Source organism: Polypterus senegalus, chromosome 10 (genome assembly GCF_016835505.1).
Source record: "Polypterus senegalus isolate Bchr_013 chromosome 10, ASM1683550v1, whole genome shotgun sequence".
In the NCBI taxonomy this organism is placed as follows: Eukaryota; Metazoa; Chordata; class Cladistia; order Polypteriformes; family Polypteridae; genus Polypterus; species Polypterus senegalus.
Genome location: NC_053163.1, coordinates 174091361 through 174111405, shown reverse-complemented (window position 1 = coordinate 174111405; position 20045 = coordinate 174091361). Strand labels below are relative to the sequence as shown.

At 42.1% G+C, this 20045-nt stretch overlaps 2 protein-coding genes across 4 annotated transcripts in view; one reads left to right on the top strand and one right to left on the bottom strand.

Moving 5' to 3' along the window:
- Nucleotides 1–10965, top strand: part of timm10 (translocase of inner mitochondrial membrane 10 homolog (yeast)) — a 78920-nt gene extending 67955 nt beyond the window's left edge. For 2 of the 3 annotated variants that reach the window (XM_039767612.1, XM_039767613.1), the window contains 2 exons: nt 2888–4600; nt 9673–9748. In XM_039767612.1, the coding sequence (XP_039623546.1) occupies nt 2888–4575 (1688 nt within the window). In that variant the 3' untranslated portion in view covers nt 4576–4600; nt 9673–9748. Of the gene's footprint in view, nt 1–2887; nt 4601–6517; nt 6694–9672 lie in introns of those variants that run through there. The other variant, XM_039767614.1, reaches the window with a different exon arrangement.
- The window catches only part of slc43a3a (solute carrier family 43 member 3a), a 63441-nt gene continuing 53970 nt past the window's right edge, over nt 10575–20045 (bottom strand). Inside the window, exons 10-13 of the mRNA XM_039767615.1 lie at nt 18540–18650; nt 16949–17132; nt 15426–15549; nt 10575–11239 (exon numbers count right to left, since the gene is read on the bottom strand). Coding sequence (XP_039623549.1) covers nt 11096–11239; nt 15426–15549; nt 16949–17132; nt 18540–18650 — 563 coding nt within the window. The 3' untranslated portion in view covers nt 10575–11095. The remainder of the gene's footprint in view (nt 11240–15425; nt 15550–16948; nt 17133–18539; nt 18651–20045) is intronic.

The window sequence follows — 20045 nt, the reverse complement described above, 5'->3', positions numbered from 1 at the left end:
GGAATGCGACACATGCAAGGAAGGGGCCAGTGACTGACATCATACAGAAACTCGCTGGTTCCTGAAAACAAAAATGAGAAAATACCCTTCTGTGTTGCTTTGATTTGTGAATGCAAAATGGTCCAGCATTGTTGTAACAGTTATGTTCAATCTATTCATAAAGAGGACTAAAAGTTTCAGAGTAGTTGCACTAGGGAAGAAGTGTTTTATTTTTTGAGGCCTTAATTCAGTAATAGAGTAAAACCTCGATTATCCGTCAGTCTCTCTTAAACGTCTGGGCCTAAGGAAAAATAAAAACACACGCCAGCTCCTGCCTGTTACTGTACTACTACTGCCGTGCAGTACACTGCTAGCTATGCACACTGGAACAACTCTTCCCTTGTGGTAGCGCGTAGTGGTGTTCCCCATCAACACTTGTTATGCCGCATTTTGAAATCAGTGTCAGTAACCTACCTTCATTTTTAATAGCGTTTTGTAGTTTTTCTCTTTTGTTATAATTATACTACTGTACATTGACACGGGTCATAAATATGTATGGTGTTTGAATTGTCACAAAAAAATGTAAATAATTAAACGTTTACGAAACAGCAAACGTTCTTCAAGTATTGCTTCAATTTACGGAGTAGGAAGAACCACAGTGAATGATCTAAAGCGCGATGCCAACAAAATTGAAGAACGTGTTGAAAATGGAAACCACTAACGGTAATGTTATTTGTATTAATGTTCTTCTGTATTGTCATTTTCTTTGAATATTTTTATTTTTTTTTATATAAATATATCATGACATGCAGGCAGGTGGTGATGTGCTGTGGGGGGGCAGAAAAGTTGGAATGTTGTGTAAGTGATTGGACTGAATGAAGGGCTTCTGTTTTGTAAGGGATGGACACGCATCTTAGAAAATGAGTAACAGGAAAACTGAGGAGATAAAGGAAGGAAGGAAGTTTTGAGTAGGGAGTCAATAAGCAGGAGTGTTTGCGGTACAGAGAAAGACTAAACATAAGTGGCAGAAGAAAGCTTCTTTTGTTGTTTAGAGGTGGGCTCTGTAACCCAGATAACGGGAGTATAAGACAGGGAACCGTTTGTTACAGAATGAAGACTCCAAGTAAAAGGTAGAAAATTCTAGTACCTCTGAGTTGTGTTTGCGTATTACACTAGCTGTTACAATATTATATGAATTGATTTTGTTTAATCAGGTCATGTCAGGTTGGGGAACATGTGCTGGTACAGCACATTGCCGCACCCACCATACAATGAAACCGCTCGGGATCCCGGTTGGAAATGACCCTCTATCTACTGCAGCCAGGTGTTACGTGGACGTCCCCTTAGCCTGGTCCTGCCACTTGGGTCCTCAACAAGAAGGATCTGGTGAGCCGGATCACCCTCGGGGAATCGCGCCACATGGCTGTAGTGCCTTAACGGACACTCCCTCACATTGCAGGTAGTGTGCCTCATTTGGGACTTCATCAACAACTGGTTATTCGACACAAAGTAAAACGGCGACACCCAAGGATTCTCCAAAGAGACACAGTACCAAAGGAGTCCAGTCTTCATCTCAGGTCACTGGATAGCATCCATATCTTGCAACCATATAGTAAAACAGGAAGCACCAGGACTTTAAAGACTTGGACCTTCATCCTTTGCGGATATATCAGGAGCGCCACACACCCCTTTCCAGTGACCTCATGTCCATCCAACGCCCCAATCCCCCCCACATCAAATCTCCAAATCTGTAAGTAAACCTCTCAACAAAGTCAACGCTTTCTCCACAGACAAGACACATTACCAATGGCCGTGTCCAACAGGTCATTGTTAATAATATATTTTGTTAATATAGTTTTGTTTTGTCAATAAATAATAATCTAATCTACTGTATATTATTTTTAAAGTAGATGTTCCGTTATCTGCATTTTCTCGTATCCATCACAGCCTTGGTCCTAACCCCTGATGGATATTCGAGGTTTTACTGCATCTAATAAATCAACAACTGGAAAAGTAAGGCTAAGTAAGCTCTAAGTTAAATAAAAACTTGGTCTGAACCAAAAAGGAATTGTCCAAGAAGCTGCTGCTTATAAGGCAGCAAGAGGTCTTTTCTCTTTTTATAAAAGTTTCACAATAATGTAGAATGTGGCTCTAGCTTCTATACAAGTCACCATGGTCACCAAAACCATATGATGTTGCACACATGGCTACAGTGGTGCCCCTTAATGATGCACGGTGTCGTAGTGGACAAAATCCAAAATGACAGCACAAAAATGTCACTTTAAAAATTAATCACAAACTAAATTAAAGAGAAAAATAACAGTAAACCAGATTTCCATTTCTTTCATAACAAGTATTAGTTATATGTACCATATGATGATCTAGTATTCTGTTTAGGGCTGGTCCTTACCTCGTTGCTTATCCTTTTAAGGTGTACTTTGGCTCCTTGTTCTCCTTAAACTAGCTGTGTAAGCCTAGGCTGTAATGAGCCCAGGGTCCTAGAAACTATTGAAATTGTCAGAAAAAAAACTGAAATGTAGAGATGTCAGGTAATTGAAAGGAACTACTCTGGGCATCTCTCTCCTAGGAGGATTTGTTTTGCTGACGTGCTTGAATCACTTGAGTATTTGCAGTGGGAGGAAAAGTAAAAGGGATACCATTTTGCCGATGTTAGTGGCTAAACGACTTTGTCTGTCTTCTGAGGTTTCATTTTGCTGACATGCTGGCCCCGCTTGCATTACTAGTGGCTAAGCAAGTTTTCTGTTTCCTCTGAGGTGGAGCCCTTACCCCAATTCCACCTCTCAATTCAACAAACACTTTTTGTTGATGCAAGCTGTGGACAAAATCATGTGCAACTGTGTTTTACTTTTAATTGATTGTGTTTTTTTTTTTTTTGTGTATATTACAGGAAGCACAGTGTCCTTAACAGAAGACAGTCACGCAATTACTGGCACCGTCATCCCCGTCTTAGATACTGGCATAATTGACACAGCTCAGTGGAAAGTAAATGACGCAGAAAACATAGGGTTTGTTGAGTACGGGACTGTTTGCTGTCCATCGTCTTTGCCAGAGGATCCACAGTCTGAAAATCATGTTGAGGTGGAAAGGTCACCACAGAGTTCTACCTGCCACATTCAAGTCATTCAGCAGCCAACAAGCCTCAACCAGAAGAGGAATGCTAGTGCATCTCCGCTGCAAGAGACAGAATGCAGACAAGATGAGGAGGCTATGGACATCAGGTCTGTTTTGGAGCAGATCCTTTCGTCCATGTCTCGTTCACTACAACGTGAATATGGCAATGATGTGGACTGTCCTGACAATGATGCGACTTGCCTAAACAAGGCAGATGTGAACAGAATTGAACAACCCCCGGCACTAGAAAGGGGAAGCTTCCCTGGCAATGATAAGCTCGAAGAAGTGAACTGTGCTGGCCCACATGCTGCAGATCATTTCACACAGTCTAATCCAGATTATAATTCTCTGTCACTGGAAGTAAAAGCGAAAACCTCTAAAGTGGCAGAAAGATGCCACTCTGTGCAAACTGCAAATATTCCTTCAAAGTCAGGCTTGGAGATGAAGAGCAACACTTTGGCAGAAACTGACGTGGAGTCTCGCGATGTCTTGCTGCATTCCGATCTTTCCAGAGAATGCCAGTGCTTTGTAGGCCAGGAGTGTTTGAAAACTTTTGTCTTAAAGCAAAAAAGTTCTTGCAGTCAACAAATCCAAGTAGTCGCCTCGTCAGAGGATTCATCAAGTAAGAGCACAACAGCGAGGTGTCCGGAGTTCCTTCCAGAAGCTGTTAGTATAGCTAAGCATTGTGATGGCTTACAAAATGAGGTCACATGTGTGGATTGCCTGTCTAACGAAGCTGCTGAAGTGGAGGACAGCTGTTTAAATGAGAAGCTAGAAATGGGTGATGCTTTGCCCAGAAAGGTGACAGAGCATGAGGACATTGTGGAAGGAAAACAGAAAGACCGGGACACACTGGACAAAAGCCCAATACACAGTAGTCACCCCCGGCCAGGTTGCACATCCCCAGAACAGAAAAAAGCACAATTTTTACAAGAAGATGGAAACGTTTTGCCAACCAATCTCCTCAACTACCAAACAGGTTCAGATTTTCAGAGCAAAGAAAGCAAGACCACATTTGGTAAGCCAGAAATACACACCAAATGTAATGTCGCAAAATGGCCAGATAAAAGAGCCTTATGTGGCAAGCGTACCAGGGTTCACCTTCCCCAAGAAGTAAATAGTGTACCCACCAAATACTTAAGAAGGGGTGAGTTTTTCTGCCAGCACGCAAGGGCTTCTGATGTCTGGTTTACTGCTTGTAGTGATCAACACTGTGTGAAAGGTCACCTCAATACCATTGAACTTGTGCTACAACCAGAATGGGGTCACTTGGATGCTACAGAAAACTCCATGATAAACCATGCAGGGGAAGGAACTGAATCTGAGGAAGGAGAAGTTGATATTCTGGGGATAGAAGAAGACACAATTCCGGGCATCTCTCGGGTTGGTCTAGTTGGACTGAACTCAAACCAAGATGGTTCATCCTCAGGCAATGAGAGTGAGGAGATTGATGTGACTGGATGAGACAACAGGATCAGGATTTCAGTAGGTAAATTTATGGTTTTTACCAAGTATTCCAAATGAGTTCCAAGTCCTGTCGGTGGAAGACGAGTCTAGCCGTAGAAATTCTAATTCCCGTGTATTTACACTAATGGGAAGACCAGAATATAGAAAACCCCCAATAACCTATGGGCCCATCCTTGTCCGGTGTCAACATTTCAGACTTGTGGCAACAATGTAATGTGATCTGGTTTGTTTTTGGTGCATAAGTAGAGCAACACTTGAATAGCTGAGGAAATCTGAATGTTGCTGAGTGTCAGGTTGATACCTTCATGATATTGCACTATCCTCTGTAAATAGCCTGCTCCATGTCACCAAACTAGGAGAGTCCTGGAATGGCATGGGAATGTGACTGTATATTCATATTAATGTGGCATCCCCATCACATCCACTGTCCAAGCTTGGATTAAGACCCCCACAGGTTCCTGGGTGATGTAGTTAACAGATATTCGATCATATTTTTTATCAATGCAGCATTCAGATACTGGGTTATTCTCTTCATCACGGTATTTCCGACCTCTGTTCTTGGTAACATTTAACTTGATAGTTTTTATCTTCATTTGTCCTGTATTTTAAAACCTGACACTTTGGAGTGTACAACCTTCAATGCATTAAACATCAGCAGTCATATCCATTCTACTCAAAACCAGCAATATCAGATATAGGAAACCAAGCTTATGAACTGTAGAACTACACAACTGCGATATCAAGGTCCTTATTTCTGAGACGGCTTGCTTAGTCGGTCAGTATGACTATGCATTTGTGCTCATTTAGCAAAGAACTTAAATTTCTGAAAAGGATATATTTGGTTCCAAGAGCGATAAACTGATATGCTAAATATGTACAGTTTAGGTGTTCACTTTCTCATGAAGGATCGTACATATTTCTCCGTATATAAACACCAAAACTATAAAGACGTTGAAAAGGTGCCAGGTAAGCCAGAGCTTGAAGCAGACACAATTTATGAACGCATATGGCTGTTCACATATCATTCAGCTACATATATTAATAGTATGATATGTAGTGATCTACAAACTACCTCGTTATTTGTGTCACTTTGATGGCTGTATTGGTCTGGTTTTATTCTTCCAGATTTGTTATGTTTGTATTCAAATTGTGACATCTCCTGTCTCTGCACCCCCAATAACCCTCTGCTTTCCCGGAGGGGCTTTCATAAATGCAGGTCGGGTCAAAGAGCAAGGTGGTTTGAAAGAGTGCAGAGGCATTTGTGGAGGGCAATCAACTTTTGTTACCTGCCCTAATACACTTACTGAACAAACAGGTCCTAGCCTAATGTTACTCGATTGTTTACCTGTTTAGTAAGTCGCTTTGGATAAAAGCGTCTGCTAAGCAAATAAATGTAAATGGAGGCTGTTTGCAGATCAGGGACTGGGAAGCCAAAAATCACTTGAGCCCTGGGAAGTGCAGCAAAAGACACACCAGAAGTTTGATTTTTTTTCTGATCAGAATCTGTTATAAATCACATAATCGAGCACCACTTGAATTGATTTGATTTGATTGAATAGCAATACGATTGTAAAAATAAGAGTAGTGTGTAGAATTTTACTGCATCTTTTCAAATTTTATCAAGTCTTAAAACATATCGAATATAATTTTATTAAACAAACCGTGCCTGATTTGACTTTTGTGTATATAAATGAATCCACTGCCTCATTTATTGTTATGCGTAAATTCATTTAAAATATTCGCGTAGTGTGTTATTGCAAAATATTTTCCTAATTGGTACTGCAGAGGGGGTTATCGAGCCGGCTTCAAGTTGTGCCGACTTACCGGTATAAGAAACACTGTTGGCAATCCCGTTTCCACGCCAATGTAATTCCCACGGAGCCCGGCAGATGGCGTAAGTTGATTTCTTACTACGTTTCTGCACGGCATTCAATTCCTGTTGCTTCTCCTTGTTTGCGGAAAAGACGGTCGGCCGCGATTCGCACGTGTGTTGCGGGAAGGTGAGTGAAAAGGCGTGAAAGGCACCCGGTCGCATCTCTTCGCTATGGATCCCGTGAAAGCTCAGCAGCTGGCGGCCGAACTGGAGGTGGAGATGATGGCTGATATGTATAACAGGTACGACGTATAACAGGACGTCGGCATATTGGTGTATGCGCAAAGCTGGAATCTTACAAACGGTCCCAAGGGCAAAGGTTCCAGTCCACACGTCCAGGGAAATAAAATATGTGCAGTAGTTGAAAGTGTGCGCTTTGATGGCTAACGATTTTCGTTTTGAAGAGCGGCTTAAATTGTGGAGGTTTATGGATGTTTTCAAATCGATCATTAGAGGGGAGTCTTTTAGTATATGCATTTTTCTGTTTTAATGATTACAGGATGAGGTGTAGGAAATCAACTTTTGCCTGTTTTGCCAAGGCATGTAATCTCCGGCTCAGTGTCGAAAAATCTGTATTTCAGTTCCTGTTTTTTCCTCGGAAACATTCTCATTTATTACGTAAAAATATGTCAGAGATTTGTGTGATGCTTTCGTTTTGACATTTTCTTTCTGTAGTCGAGCGCTTTGTGTGTATTTGCATTCATTTGGCCTTCGCTGTAGGCGCCGCCCACTTGCACAGATATCTATTGGTCAAACTGGTCATAGAGGAGCGCGATGTGTTCATCCTTTTACTGGACCGGCGGATCAATTAAATTTCAAAGTACCTAGTATGGCGACTCGCAAATCTTTTGAACTTGAACACGGTATAAAATGAGAACAGTGTACTGCCGTGAGGATGTCGATGGGAAAATGGGAGGAATCTGATTTGCATGAATGGCAACTTGTTTCATTAGACAGCTCCAAATAAACACCGACTCATAATTACAAACATATGTCTAAACGAAAGTGCAAGTATACAGACAAGTTAAAAATAAAACACCCGTGTTTCCAACCCGGATGTAATGCTGGCACATGATAAAGGTAATTGCGACTTAAAAGTGCATCTTGACTTAGCAATATTGCTGTGAAAGGAGGAAAGAGCGCGTCCGCCAGGTGAAAAGATCAGATGGTGTAATTGCGGCTGATAGTGATTTTGTATTTAATAATAGTTACGTATCAGTAATAAAACGAGTGGGTGAAATGGGTGTTTGTATGGGGGTCAAGTTTGTTTCATTAGATTTCAAAAAGCTTCATTAAATCTGGTCTGTTTTTTTTTTTTTTTGCAGTGAAGGAGGACTTCGCCTCATTTATGACGAATAGAACTGCCTTCATAGTATACTCGGATTTTAATAATTTTGCTGGGTTTTTTAAAGGCATTGTTTCTGTTAACTTTTTTGACATTATGAAAGAGAAATGGCCAGTGTGTTAAAAACTTAGTGAGAAGTTGTACTTGATCTATAGATTTTTTAAATATTACATACTGTATTTAGATATTTGATACAGATTTTTTATTGGTATTTTAATATACTTTATTAATCCCCAACGGGAAATGGTCATTATGTGACCTTTGGAGGCCGTTCAGTACACCAGGAGCACTTTTCCAGAGTAAGGGACTTGCTCAAGTGTGCAAAGGAGTAAAACTCCATCCGGCAGTAACAGGATTTGAACCCACAACCTCCGAGATACCAGCATAGATCTTGAACCACAGAGCCAAATAATGTTTACAAAACAAAAAGAAGATTCACTTCACCTTTTGAAGCATGTGTCAAATATCAGTTCTCCACCCCTGCCTCCATTACCCCATCCTCTTTTTCTAAAACCAAAATATGGTCACTCTAGTAATTGTTTCTCGTACTTGGGTTTTGCCATATTATTAATTGCAGAGCAGGAAATCAAACAAGGCTTAAATGGTTTTGCTAACACCTTTAGTCTCCGGGCTTATTTAACTCCATGTAAAAAAAAAAAAATTGTAGGGTGACCATAGATTTCCAAATCCAGGACATGTCTTCCCATCCTCCAAATGTGTCTAGAATATAGACAGTGCTTTCATTTTGACATTTTCCTTCTACAGTTGACATGTGCATTTACATTGCTTTGACCTTCCGTGTTGGTGCCACACATTTCCGCAGTTGCTTGATTACACGCTGCATGCATCCATTGGTCAAACTGGCTATTGAGGAGCACTATGCATTAATCCATTTCCTGAATCCACTTAATCAAATGTCACACTTCCCAGTATGGTGACTAGTAGATGTTTTGATTCAACTTGAATGCAGCATAACAGAGTACTGTGTGTAATGCGGGGTGGACGTTGACAGGAAAAGATGAGGAATTTGCATGAATGGCAGTTTGGTTCAGTAGACGGCTATGAGCTTAAATATCAGCTTGAGCACAAAAGATGCCCAGCAAAAGTGTTAAGTATTCAGACGAGTTAAAAATAAAACGCCCATGTTCCCAGATTGGGTGTAATGCGGGCACATGTGCGTCTTAGCAGATAAAGGTGATGGCGACTTAAAAGTCATATTCAGTCTACAAAGCACAGAGCTGCTGTTAAGGGGGAGAAGAGCACATCGACTATTTCAGGTCACCGGGTCAAAGAGAGGATGCTGTAATTGGTGATGAATGATTTTGAATTTCACAATAGTTCACACTTCACTAAAAAGCCTAGTGGATGAGAAGGGTTTATGTATGGGGGAGAAAGTTTTATTTTTTTCATTAGGTTTCAAAGTGCTTCATTAAGCCTGACTGTTCTTTGCAATCAGTGAGGGCTTCTAAGTTATAAATGAATGTAACTGCCTTCATTTTATCCTCAGATTTTATTAATTTTGCTGCGTTTTAAAAATAAAATGGGGTTTTATTTTTTTTTTAATTTTTGCCAATATGAAAGAGAAACAGCAAGCATTGGAAGTATTTTCAAACCTTAGTAAGAAGTTGAACTTGGTAGAAATTTTGTTTAGAAGAAGTAATAAAGATTTATAAGGAATGTGTTGAGTGTCACACACAGTTACATTTTTTTTTTTTTTAATTGAGTAGTTTTTAGTAATTGTAATCTTTCTAGTACCTGGGCTTTGCCATGCTTTTTAATAACTGCGTTATGAAGTGTTGGGAGTCGAAACACAGTGTAGCCACTTGCCCAGACCTGCAGTCTGTGTCCATAAATCGGATTTGTTTTGTTTTGGCAGGATGACTGGCGCATGTCATAGGAAGTGTGTGCCGCCTCACTACAAGGAGGCAGAGCTGTCCAAGGGAGAAGCCGTCTGCCTGGATCGCTGTGTAGCAAAGTACCTTGATGTCCACGAGAGGATGGGCCGCAAGCTGACTGAACTTTCCGTCCAGGATGAGGAGTTAATGAAAAAAATGCAGCAGGGTAACATGCCTCAATGATGATGTGAGGATAACACGACCATAACGAAGGACTTTGATTCAAGGGTTAGTTTTTTGTTTATTTTTTTGGGTGGCTGCCCATGGCCCACGGGGAAAGACCTTTTTAACTGTGAGTTCACAAGCAACCTCCCGCTGGACTAATGGACAATTTGAAGACGTTCCTCAGCTGTGTGTGGATTGTACAGAGTCTTGTTAAATCGTGTACAAAGTTCTGAAGAAGCTCTTGATCATTTAAATGTTTGGTCAGTTATGTAAAGTTGTGGTTAAAATTGGCAAATGTTTTATGGGGTGAGCTCATCTTTTTGGTAGGGTGGGCTGATGAGGGTTCTGGTCAATGCAAATAGTTTGCCTTCCATTTTGCTTCTTCATCATAGGCCTTCAGAGTTTGACATTTTCATGAGGGGTTTCTGTATTTTGTACAGTATTTTTTTTTTTCCTTCATTATGCTTTCCATAGCTATGTTCAAATTCCACAGTACAGTGCACAACTTTTTAGAAGTAATTTAAGGTTCTACGTGATGTTAAAGTTGTAAATCTTTCAAAGAGTCGCTCAAGGAAGAGTAGATTGACAAAACCATAAGATTGACCAGGGATTTCTCTCCCTTAATCTAATCATAATAATAATTTTAGTTCAGATTCTAAAAATACTGGGATTTCAGAGTTAACAGTGGGGAAATCCACCTTCCATTTTTTTTTTTTTAAATTATTATTGCTTGTTTGGTTTGGCTGGAAACAGCTGTTCTAGAGGATTACAAATATTGTTTGGAAAATTGTTAAGCGACACAAAAAACAATCACTGCTAACCAAGGAATGACATTATTTATAAATAAATGCCACAGTGAATGCATAGATTTCAGGACAAGGTTTTTTTTTCCAGTTTTCTGATAAGTCAGAATTGGGTTTCATACTGACAGTTGTCTGATATGTTTGTTACAGTGGTGGTGGGGGTGATCAAACAAGGAGATATTTTCAAAAAGTTTGTAATGTCAGCCAAAGTATTAAATTACTAAAAAAATCCCTTTTGCATAATTCAAATGTAGTAAAATTCAAGCAATAATTGTGTCTTTACATTCATATATTTAAAAAAAAAAAGTTAATACTGGATAGCAAGAAATCCGTAGTCTAGTCCCTTTTGTTTATACTTCAGTCCGAGAATTAAAAAGTTGCGCCATTTAATTGTGTGCCTCCGAGTTGCTTGACGATTTTCCTCCTGTTCTGTCGATTAGACGTCCGCCTCAAAGGCCTGGCAGGGAGCGTTGCCTTCATTTGTTTGACTGGCATTTTGGTTCTGTCTTCGGCAGTGTAGGTAGACATTGATAGGGTTTACAAATGCCAGCAAAGTCATCCCGAGGAGGACGATGTTCACCTGCAAGACAGATGGAGTGCGAATGAAGAGAAGGAATAACGGCCAATGCAGAATAAATACACTTCCATTTTGGGCTTTCATTACATTAAACATTGCGTCCTAAAGAGGTACATGATGCATGTCTGTATCTGGCACAACATGATACACAGTGGGACAGCACTACATTTTCTACATAATTAAGAGTATTAAAGAAAAATAATGTCAAAACCAATTAATTTTTTTCCCCATGGAATAATTCACACCTAATAATAAACCTGCTCCAAAGTAAATGTGCTGCTCGATCTCCCTTTTTATAGAGTCAACTTGTTTTACTCCACAGCTGACGGACATTTTCATGGATGTTGTGTAACATTAAATTTTTTTGTTTTCTAGACAGAGAATAAAATTCCTGGCTTTCCAAGTTAATGATGCGTGGGTCCTCTTGTGTATGTCTTTGGTATTTTTGCACCGACCCCATCTTGTCTGCAGGGTTTTTGTATATATTTTTTTTCCTAATGCTCAAGATTTGTTGCTAAATTGTTTTGGTTCAAGTAGATTTTCTACACCTTGATAGTTTTGGGTGTGAAGGGAAGTCCCATTAGTTGAATTGATCACTAATGGCGACAATGCGAATTGGTCACCGGATGTTGACATGGATAGCACACGGCATCCTATGACCAAACCCCTGTGATAGGCCTGCTGAATTAGCTACGTGGCAAAGTGATTGTGATCACGTAGAGAGAGAGACACGGTGGCCCCCAAAGCACTTGAAGGTTCATGTCAGAGGAAATGTGGAAGTCGCTGAGCCTTGCATTGTGGTAGCCTGCAGTAACACAAGGTGCACGTCGATAGTTCTGTTCAGGCACTGACATTCTACCATCTTATGCGTAAAGAGAGACACTTGTACTGTCCTGATTACGATGACCGCCAGAAAAGTTAGACGAAGTATGCATTGGTAACAGCAGTGGACACTCGACATGCCTTTCCTATATGTGTGTTTCTGTTGCACAAAGTAACATTCTCATTGTTGATAAAAATTCCACATTTTTGACCCAATTGTTGGGGTGAACACAATGCTAAGGTGAAGGATGTATTGCCACAATACTGAGAATGCACCCCCCCCAATGCACCACCACCATGGTGTGCTAGATCTTTAGAAATGAGTGCACCCAGGTGGTTCATAAAATACTGCATTCACACCCCACAAAATTCCCACATTTAAAGTCCTACCAAAGATGGAGAACTTGCCATTGCAGATTCGCCCCTTTAATAATCAGCATAGAACCCCAAGTGCTAATAACAGTGCAGTACAGGAGTTGAAATCGCTACATGCTCAGCTATGGTGTGTTTTAAACAGAGCCGCACTCATCATACTGATCAGTTGGTGTTACGTTTGAGCTAAATAAAGGATGTGCAAGTGCAGCGCTCGATCAAGACGAGTTGAAATCTAATCAAAGTGTTGACGTCTGCTGTTCTCCAGCTACTGGAGTGTATTTTATAATCCATGTAGTGATAAAATGCATTGCAGTTGGCATTCCATCAGATGGTGCGACACAAACATTTGTTGTATATACCACGCATTACTACAAATGTTTGTGATGAACCATCAGTTAGAATATATTTTGTAATGCATTACAGTTGTCATTCCAACAGATGATGCGACACATTTTTTGATGTTTACAGTACATTTTGCACTACTACTGTCGAGGAAAGCAAAAGAGATTCATCTAACAAGCGCTCTTCTCTGAAGAACAAGAAATGAAGAAAAGATGAATGACGGCGGCGTAATTTTCTGCATGACAAATGATCTGTCCGTGTATTACTCCATTCTGTGAAGTCTTATGTTGAAACATTTCAAAGTCAAAGTAAACCATTTTCTGTAAACATTTAATAACCTCTGGACAGCAGTTTTCAAATCGTGTCACAGGTCCTCAACAGGGTTAAGATCGCTTTGACTCTGCCATTTCAGCGTCCCTTGGGGACCTTGTCGCATTCAAAGATGAATCTTCTCCCAAGTCCTAGGTTCATAGCAGATTGGAAAAAGTTCTCCTGCACACGTGTGGTATTTCTGTCCTTCCATCGTCCCTTCAACTCTGACAAGATTCCCAGTCCTGGAACATGAACTGCATCCCCATTGCCTGATGCTGCTACCAGATCCGCCGCCAGGGGGCTCTCTATCGCGAGGCTAAAGCTGCGGGAAATGAAATGGAAATCCCTGCTGCGTTAAACTCAGGTCGGCATTACAAAACATCAAGATGTCTTGTCGTGTCAGACGGATCTGATGCGGAAGCGGATGATTAGGAATCCCAAGATCCAGAAGTAGAATTCAGTAGAGGCCACTTTCACGTTATGATGGATTCGTTAATCTCAGAATTGTCCGGGCGTTTTGAAAAGCCTATAAACAACATATGTCGCCTTTTTTGTCCAATTTTAAACGAAGGAGATCTCAGCCTCTTGTGCAAATTTAGATGCAAAATATTTAAATAATCTGTCACACAGTATCTTTTTCACCAGTTGGCAGAATCTCTTTGCCCACCTACCTGCAGCTCAGTAGAGACATTACCAACTTAGGGATTTTTACAAGGTTTGTATCGCTTCCTTGCTAAACGACCTTTTTTTAAAGCTAACTTGACTGGTCAGTAATAATATGCTGATCTTGTATGTTGACCGCCAGTCTCTCCATCAGTGCCGTTTTAATTTCAAGGAAGATTTCTCCTGTGCAAAGTGGCAGGTGAAATTATTGTCAACAAAACGCACGCACCTGAGAAATAAGCTGAAACGTTACTCACTCGCGATTTTATGTCCGTACGGTAAATGTTTTGTTGACCAGCACATTCCGACATCAGGCGTTTCAATTACATCTTGACATTCAACAAGCGCAAAGAAAGCCGGCCCAGTAAACCGCTTTGTATTCCACACGCTTTACCCGCCCGTAGTCAGCTCGCTCTGTCGCCGCAAATTTTGTGTGAACAGCAGCCCTCCGCCACCGTTCACGGGATGAATACATGCGGGCGGCTCGTGGTGGGTGACTTTCTGTTTAGAGTTAAAAGTTACAAGGGTTAAAGACTAATGGCAAGAATATTCATTCAAAAACTAAAAATATTTCAGTCTTTCCAGCTACTTTAATAGTTTCGTTTAGTTTTTCATTTCAATTTTGTTAATTTTATTTCAACTTACGAAAATGTTTTTTAATAATAGTTTCAGTTTTGATTTTAGTTTTCATTAACTATAATAACCTTACTGTGTCGCCATCACCTGCCTTGTATATTTCAATGACTTTATTTCTCACATCAGCAGAATGCGTCTTCGCCTTCATTTTGGCAGCGATCGTCCAACAAAATACAAAGGGGGCTTTTAATATCCAGAGAGTCAGAAATGACTCACAAGTAAGACCTCATTATGTTTAATTATGCCTGTCACCACGGTGTCATTTGTGATTCATTGGTGTTGGAGCTTCGAAAACGCAGAAGTTTAAATACGTCTGGCGCGCAATGGAAAAACATTAGTGACTGACATTTTTTTAAAACTGAGTTTTTTTTGTTTTTGGAGTTACTGGGTCTTTTCTGATGTTTAAGGCAGTGGTGATGGCCAAATATGTCTTCATAGCACCATGGAAGAAGCGGAAACGTACACAATAGTTGAAATACTGCGGGACCAAAACCGAGAAACTCCACTGACCAATGAGGAGAGTCCGCCTACCAATGAAAACGTTCGATTACGATCACGTGATTTAAATGACGGGCGTTGATTCGTGAAAAAAATCAGTGTTGCGTCCGTGACGCTCAGGAAAAACGAAATTCCGGAGATCGTTAATTATAGGTAACATTTTCTCAATTTGCCGACAACTTGAAAGATGTGACATACGAGGTTTGGGGAGACTTGTGCAAATGCTCACTTTGGGGGGTTTTCTTCTTCAGTTACATATCTACAGAAAATGGCTTCCTTAGACTTCCTGAATGCTATAACAATTCATTTCCAGTTCACACTCAGAATACTGAATGGATTAATATGTGGAGAAATCTTCTACCGTGCAGGAAATGACGACAATTTTCAAGGGGGTTAAATACTTTTGCACGCCACTGTATTTGTTCGCCAGAATCTTGTGAATGTAACCCCAGCCCTCCTCTCCCCAAAAAAAGATTCTTGTGAATGTAACCCCAGCCCTCCCTTCCCCACAAAAAAGATAAATGATCAATAATGTACTTACGTAAAGGGGGTCTCCATTCAGAGGCCCCTTCATAAGAGCGAAGCAGGGGTACTGCAGCAGGGACACCACTGCCGAGAGGGCCATGATGAGGCCATACAGCTTTCCAAAATGATGGGCAGGGAATCTGCAGGCAAAGAGGAAGACAGAGTTAACTGTAAAATGTAGACGAGTGGTTCCTGCACCCCTCCTGTGAAACGTGTCCATCGGGGTGGGCTTCTATCCACTTATATCGAGACTTTCCAGCTGACCTGTCAGACATCTGTAAGAAATGCCAAAGCACTGTAGTCAAATTGCATTGTAAGCCGTAGAAAGTGTCTAGAAGTGCGTTCCTTGTGGTTTGTGAGGATGAAACGATTTTTGAGTGGGTAGCGTTAATAAATTATGCAATTGTCATATTGGAATATAAAACGTAAAAAAGATTTGTGCACATCCCGGCTTGTCAAAGGAAAGCACTACCACTCCGGGATGCCAGGGGGCGCACAATCCTTAGCCACCTTGTCTCCTTTCTCACCCTCCGAGCTGAGAGCACGCCCAATGAGGGCAGCTAACTCCGCCCCTTCTGGTCCAGGAGCTGTTAAGACGGAAGGAGGCGTCTCATTTGGAAGACGAGCACAGCCCTACCCGCAATAAACACAAACGTCCTTGCGTCAGCCAACATCAGGAGAGATATCTAATCATTTCTGCACCATCTTTGTTTAAAAACTGTGGTAATGACAACTCGGGAGCAGTGTCTGGGTGCCATTTTGGGGGTGCCTGGGTTATCCCATTTAACATCTGGAGACAGTAGCTCACTTCAAAGAAACAGATAACAAACGCTTGTAAGTGTTGTCCCTTCGGCGGGAGGCTTAGATAAACAAAAGTAACGTTCTGTCAGGCCTTATGGAGCTCCCTCTCGCTGTTGCTCTGGCCAGTCAATGGCCCCTCCTTCCGGGACCCGCAGGGGGTTTCATGGTGGCTGGACCCGAGGGGGTGGCTGTGCTGGCGGGTAAGATGGAGACAATCTTATTAGTGGCAGTGTCCCCTCTGGTCCTGGCGGGTTATTACATACCATGCCTGTGAGGAGGTAGTCTGAAGCACATGGGTGACAAACCCTTTGAGTAACTCTTAACATTTCATCGGAGTTTCCGTCTTTTACAACCAGTCGATGACAATGTGCACCGTAAACCTCTCGTCTACTGCTCACATCACCTGAGGAGAGTCACATTCCTGCCAAAACCTCATTTTGGCAACTTCTCCCCCTGCATTCCCATTCTTGGAGTCTCAGCCCATGGGTGTGGATGGTCATGTAGACAAACCGGTAATTCAGTAGCTTCTCGTCTAGTACAATGTCTGGAAGTCTGCCACATTTGCATAGATTCATCGGCCGATCTCATGATCACTTCTAGCCGCGCTTGTGAATAAAATCCCAAAGCCTTTGAAGTCGTCCCCCCACCTGAGGCAGCTGTTTTACCCCTTACGCATTTCAAGCCAAAACAAAAAGGCGTCTTTAAGCGCAACTTGGAAGCCTCTTTTTACTAACTTACGCAATTGCGATGAACGCCGCGTTGCCTCCATACAGAAAGGACCTGTTGAGAACTTGCAGGATGAAGGAGGCATACTGTACTGGCAGCACTGGGATGGTCACGCACAAGGAAAACAAAATGCACTGGAAGGCAGTCAGTGCGAGAGACAACACCAAAGACTGGAGGTCGGCGAGTGCATCTGTGCCTGGGAAGGGAAGACAGAGAAAGAATACAAGTGAAGGTTAGTGAATCGTAAATGAAATGGGGGCCACTGCAGCTGACATGAGAGAACATAAGAGGAGATTGGAGAACTGAGGAATTCTGGGTAATGGGTGAGAATTAGGTCAAAATAACCTGATTTCATGTTAAATATGAGTCTTACTGTCTCTGCTCCGCAATTCAATCAGGGTCTTTGTATTTTGAAGTTGGCCCTTCCTATCTCAGCCTCGCTATGTTTGCACCTACGGAAACTAATGGCTACATGGGAATTGTAAAGAAATGGCCGACAGCCCTGAAATGTATGGCACTGCACTTGCAGTTCCACGTCACATTGAAAGGAATAAGTCACGTCGCCAGGATTTGGTCACATCTTCATAGTTAATGCAAGTAGGCAGCCGACATTGACGTCGTTTCAACAGCAACAATAATGCCTGTCGTTTGAAGGAGGAAGTTCCTGTAGCTGATGAATCGCGTCTCTCAAGTTCAAATTTTACTAAACCGTTTGTCTGGTCAGCTCAATTGGAGCAGTCGTTGGAATCCGCTGTGCCACCCTGTAGTGTATCAAAGCAGTTAGCTTCAAACGGCAGTGGGCTGCTCACTACATAAACGTAAGGATGACGGTCATGGGGTGGCACGGTGGCTCAGTGAGTAGCGCTGCTACCTCTCAGTTAGGAGACCCGGGTTCACTTCCTGGGTCCTCCCTGCGTGGAGTTTGCATGTTCTCCCTGTGTCTGCGTTGGTCTCCTCCAACAGTCCAAAGACATGCAGGTTAGGTGCATTGGCGATCCTAAATTGTCTCTAGCGTGTGTGTGTGCCCTGCCTACAGTTTGTTTCCTGCCTTGCGCCCTGTGTTGGCAGGGATTGGCTCCAGCAGACCCCCCGTGACCCTGTAGTTAGGATATAGCGGGTTGGATAATGGATTGGATATATTCTGTTTGTTTGCGCTAATATATGATCTTTACTATCATTTTTTTGAGACTTTCGAATTTTCGTACTTCCATTATCTCTAACCTGCTCTGCATGTGTACCGTGCCAACGTTTTTGGATTCTTTACGATGATTTACTTTGCCATCTACTCTTTTGTCTTTCATTTCCAGCCCCGGGCCTGGCTGAATCTCCTTCCAACCTTCCAAGATATTTTTTTATAATAGAGAGAGAGAAATAATTATAAGCATTAATTTAACGTATACGATACAAGGACTCAACCTGCAACCCGCCACACAATTTCTTAACACATCAGTTAAAAGGGATATGATCTAAAGTACGCGCCACTGCCCAACTGGCATACACATCTGGTTTACATTTGCCACCTTTACTCTCTGTTGGTCAACAAAGGAGGACAGAAATGGGGAGAGAACCTCACGAGAGTCAAACGTCTTTTGCGCTTACTTACTTTTCTGGCCGCTGTGTCCTCTTTTGTGCCGGTCTATCACCAGTCCATTCCACGGGGCACACAAAACGCCGCACAGCTGGGTGAAGGCAAAGGCATTGGTGTAGCGGCTAACTGCAAAATAAACCACGTGACGAGAGTCAGAAAGTACGCATCCGAGGGCACCCTGAAACGTCCGCTTTGGATTCCTCAGGGAGTCACAATTTCCCACAGTTCTCTTTCTTAAAATGCACAATTTAGCACGTAACAATTATTTGGTTAGAATTTTTCCTCCCATTGACACCTTCTTGCAATGACCACCCTAACCCCACACCTTTAACAACTCCTGCCACGTCAACTGGAATGACCACCACTGACCATCTGTGTCCATAACTGAAGACCAAGTATGGAGACCCCTGAGGAAGCTACACATAGGAAAGACTGTGAGACCAGATGGAGTCGGACCTCGAATTCTTAAGGCTGTGATGACCAACTTTGTGGTGTCCTCTGTCACTTGTTCACTCTGTGCCTAACTCTACAGATTGTCTCTGTGCCAAAGAAGGCAGACCAGTGGCACTTCACATCATGAAGACCTTTGAGATCCTGGTCCTGAACTATAGGAGTCCTCTTGTGGTAGACCACCTGGACTCACTGTAGTTTGCATATTGGACAAAGATCGGAGTTGAGGACACAATTATCAATCTGCTTCACAAGGCTGGCAGCACTGCGAGGATGGCATTCTTTGATTTCTCCAATACCTTCAGTACCGTCCAGCCATCCCTGTTAAGAGGTAAACTCAAGAGATATGCAGGTGGATAAGCTTGTGGGGTCCTGGATGATGGATTATCTGTCAGGCAGACCACCAGTTTGTGAGACTCAAGGACTGTGTGAGCAACACAGGAGCAGCACCACAAACAGGCCTGTCTGCTTTACTCTTCATTCTGTACACCTCAGACTAGACATCTAACAGCAGGTCATGTCACTCGCAGACACTCTCAGCTGATTCTGCACTTGTGGGATGTATTGATAAGGGGGGTGAGACAGAGGAGAGGAGCAGGGGCAGAACTTCTAGAAATGTCTACAACTTAACATCAGCAAAACCAAAGAACTGGCCATTGGTTTTCAGAGCACCAAAGACCCTCTGTGTCCAGTCACTATTCAGGGAGTAGATGGAGAGGTGGTCCACGTTAATGACAGGTTGGACTGATCTTGGAACACAAAGGAACTGAAGAAGAAGAGGGATGAGCAGATTCTGTTTTTTCCTTAGGAGACACTGTGTTGCTTTAATGTGGAGAAGTGACATCCTTCACATTTTCTACAGCTTTGTGATGGCCAGGGTGATTATCTGTATTGTGGTGTGCTGAGCTGGTAACATCACTTCAAGAGCGGCCCACCGAATGAACAAACTAATTTAAAGGGCCCACTCAGTTATGGGACACACACTGGATTCCTTGGAGGTCGTAGCGGTGGAAACAAAACTGAGTGGCGTTATGAACCAACGCTGCACATCTCTGACACACCAACACTGAG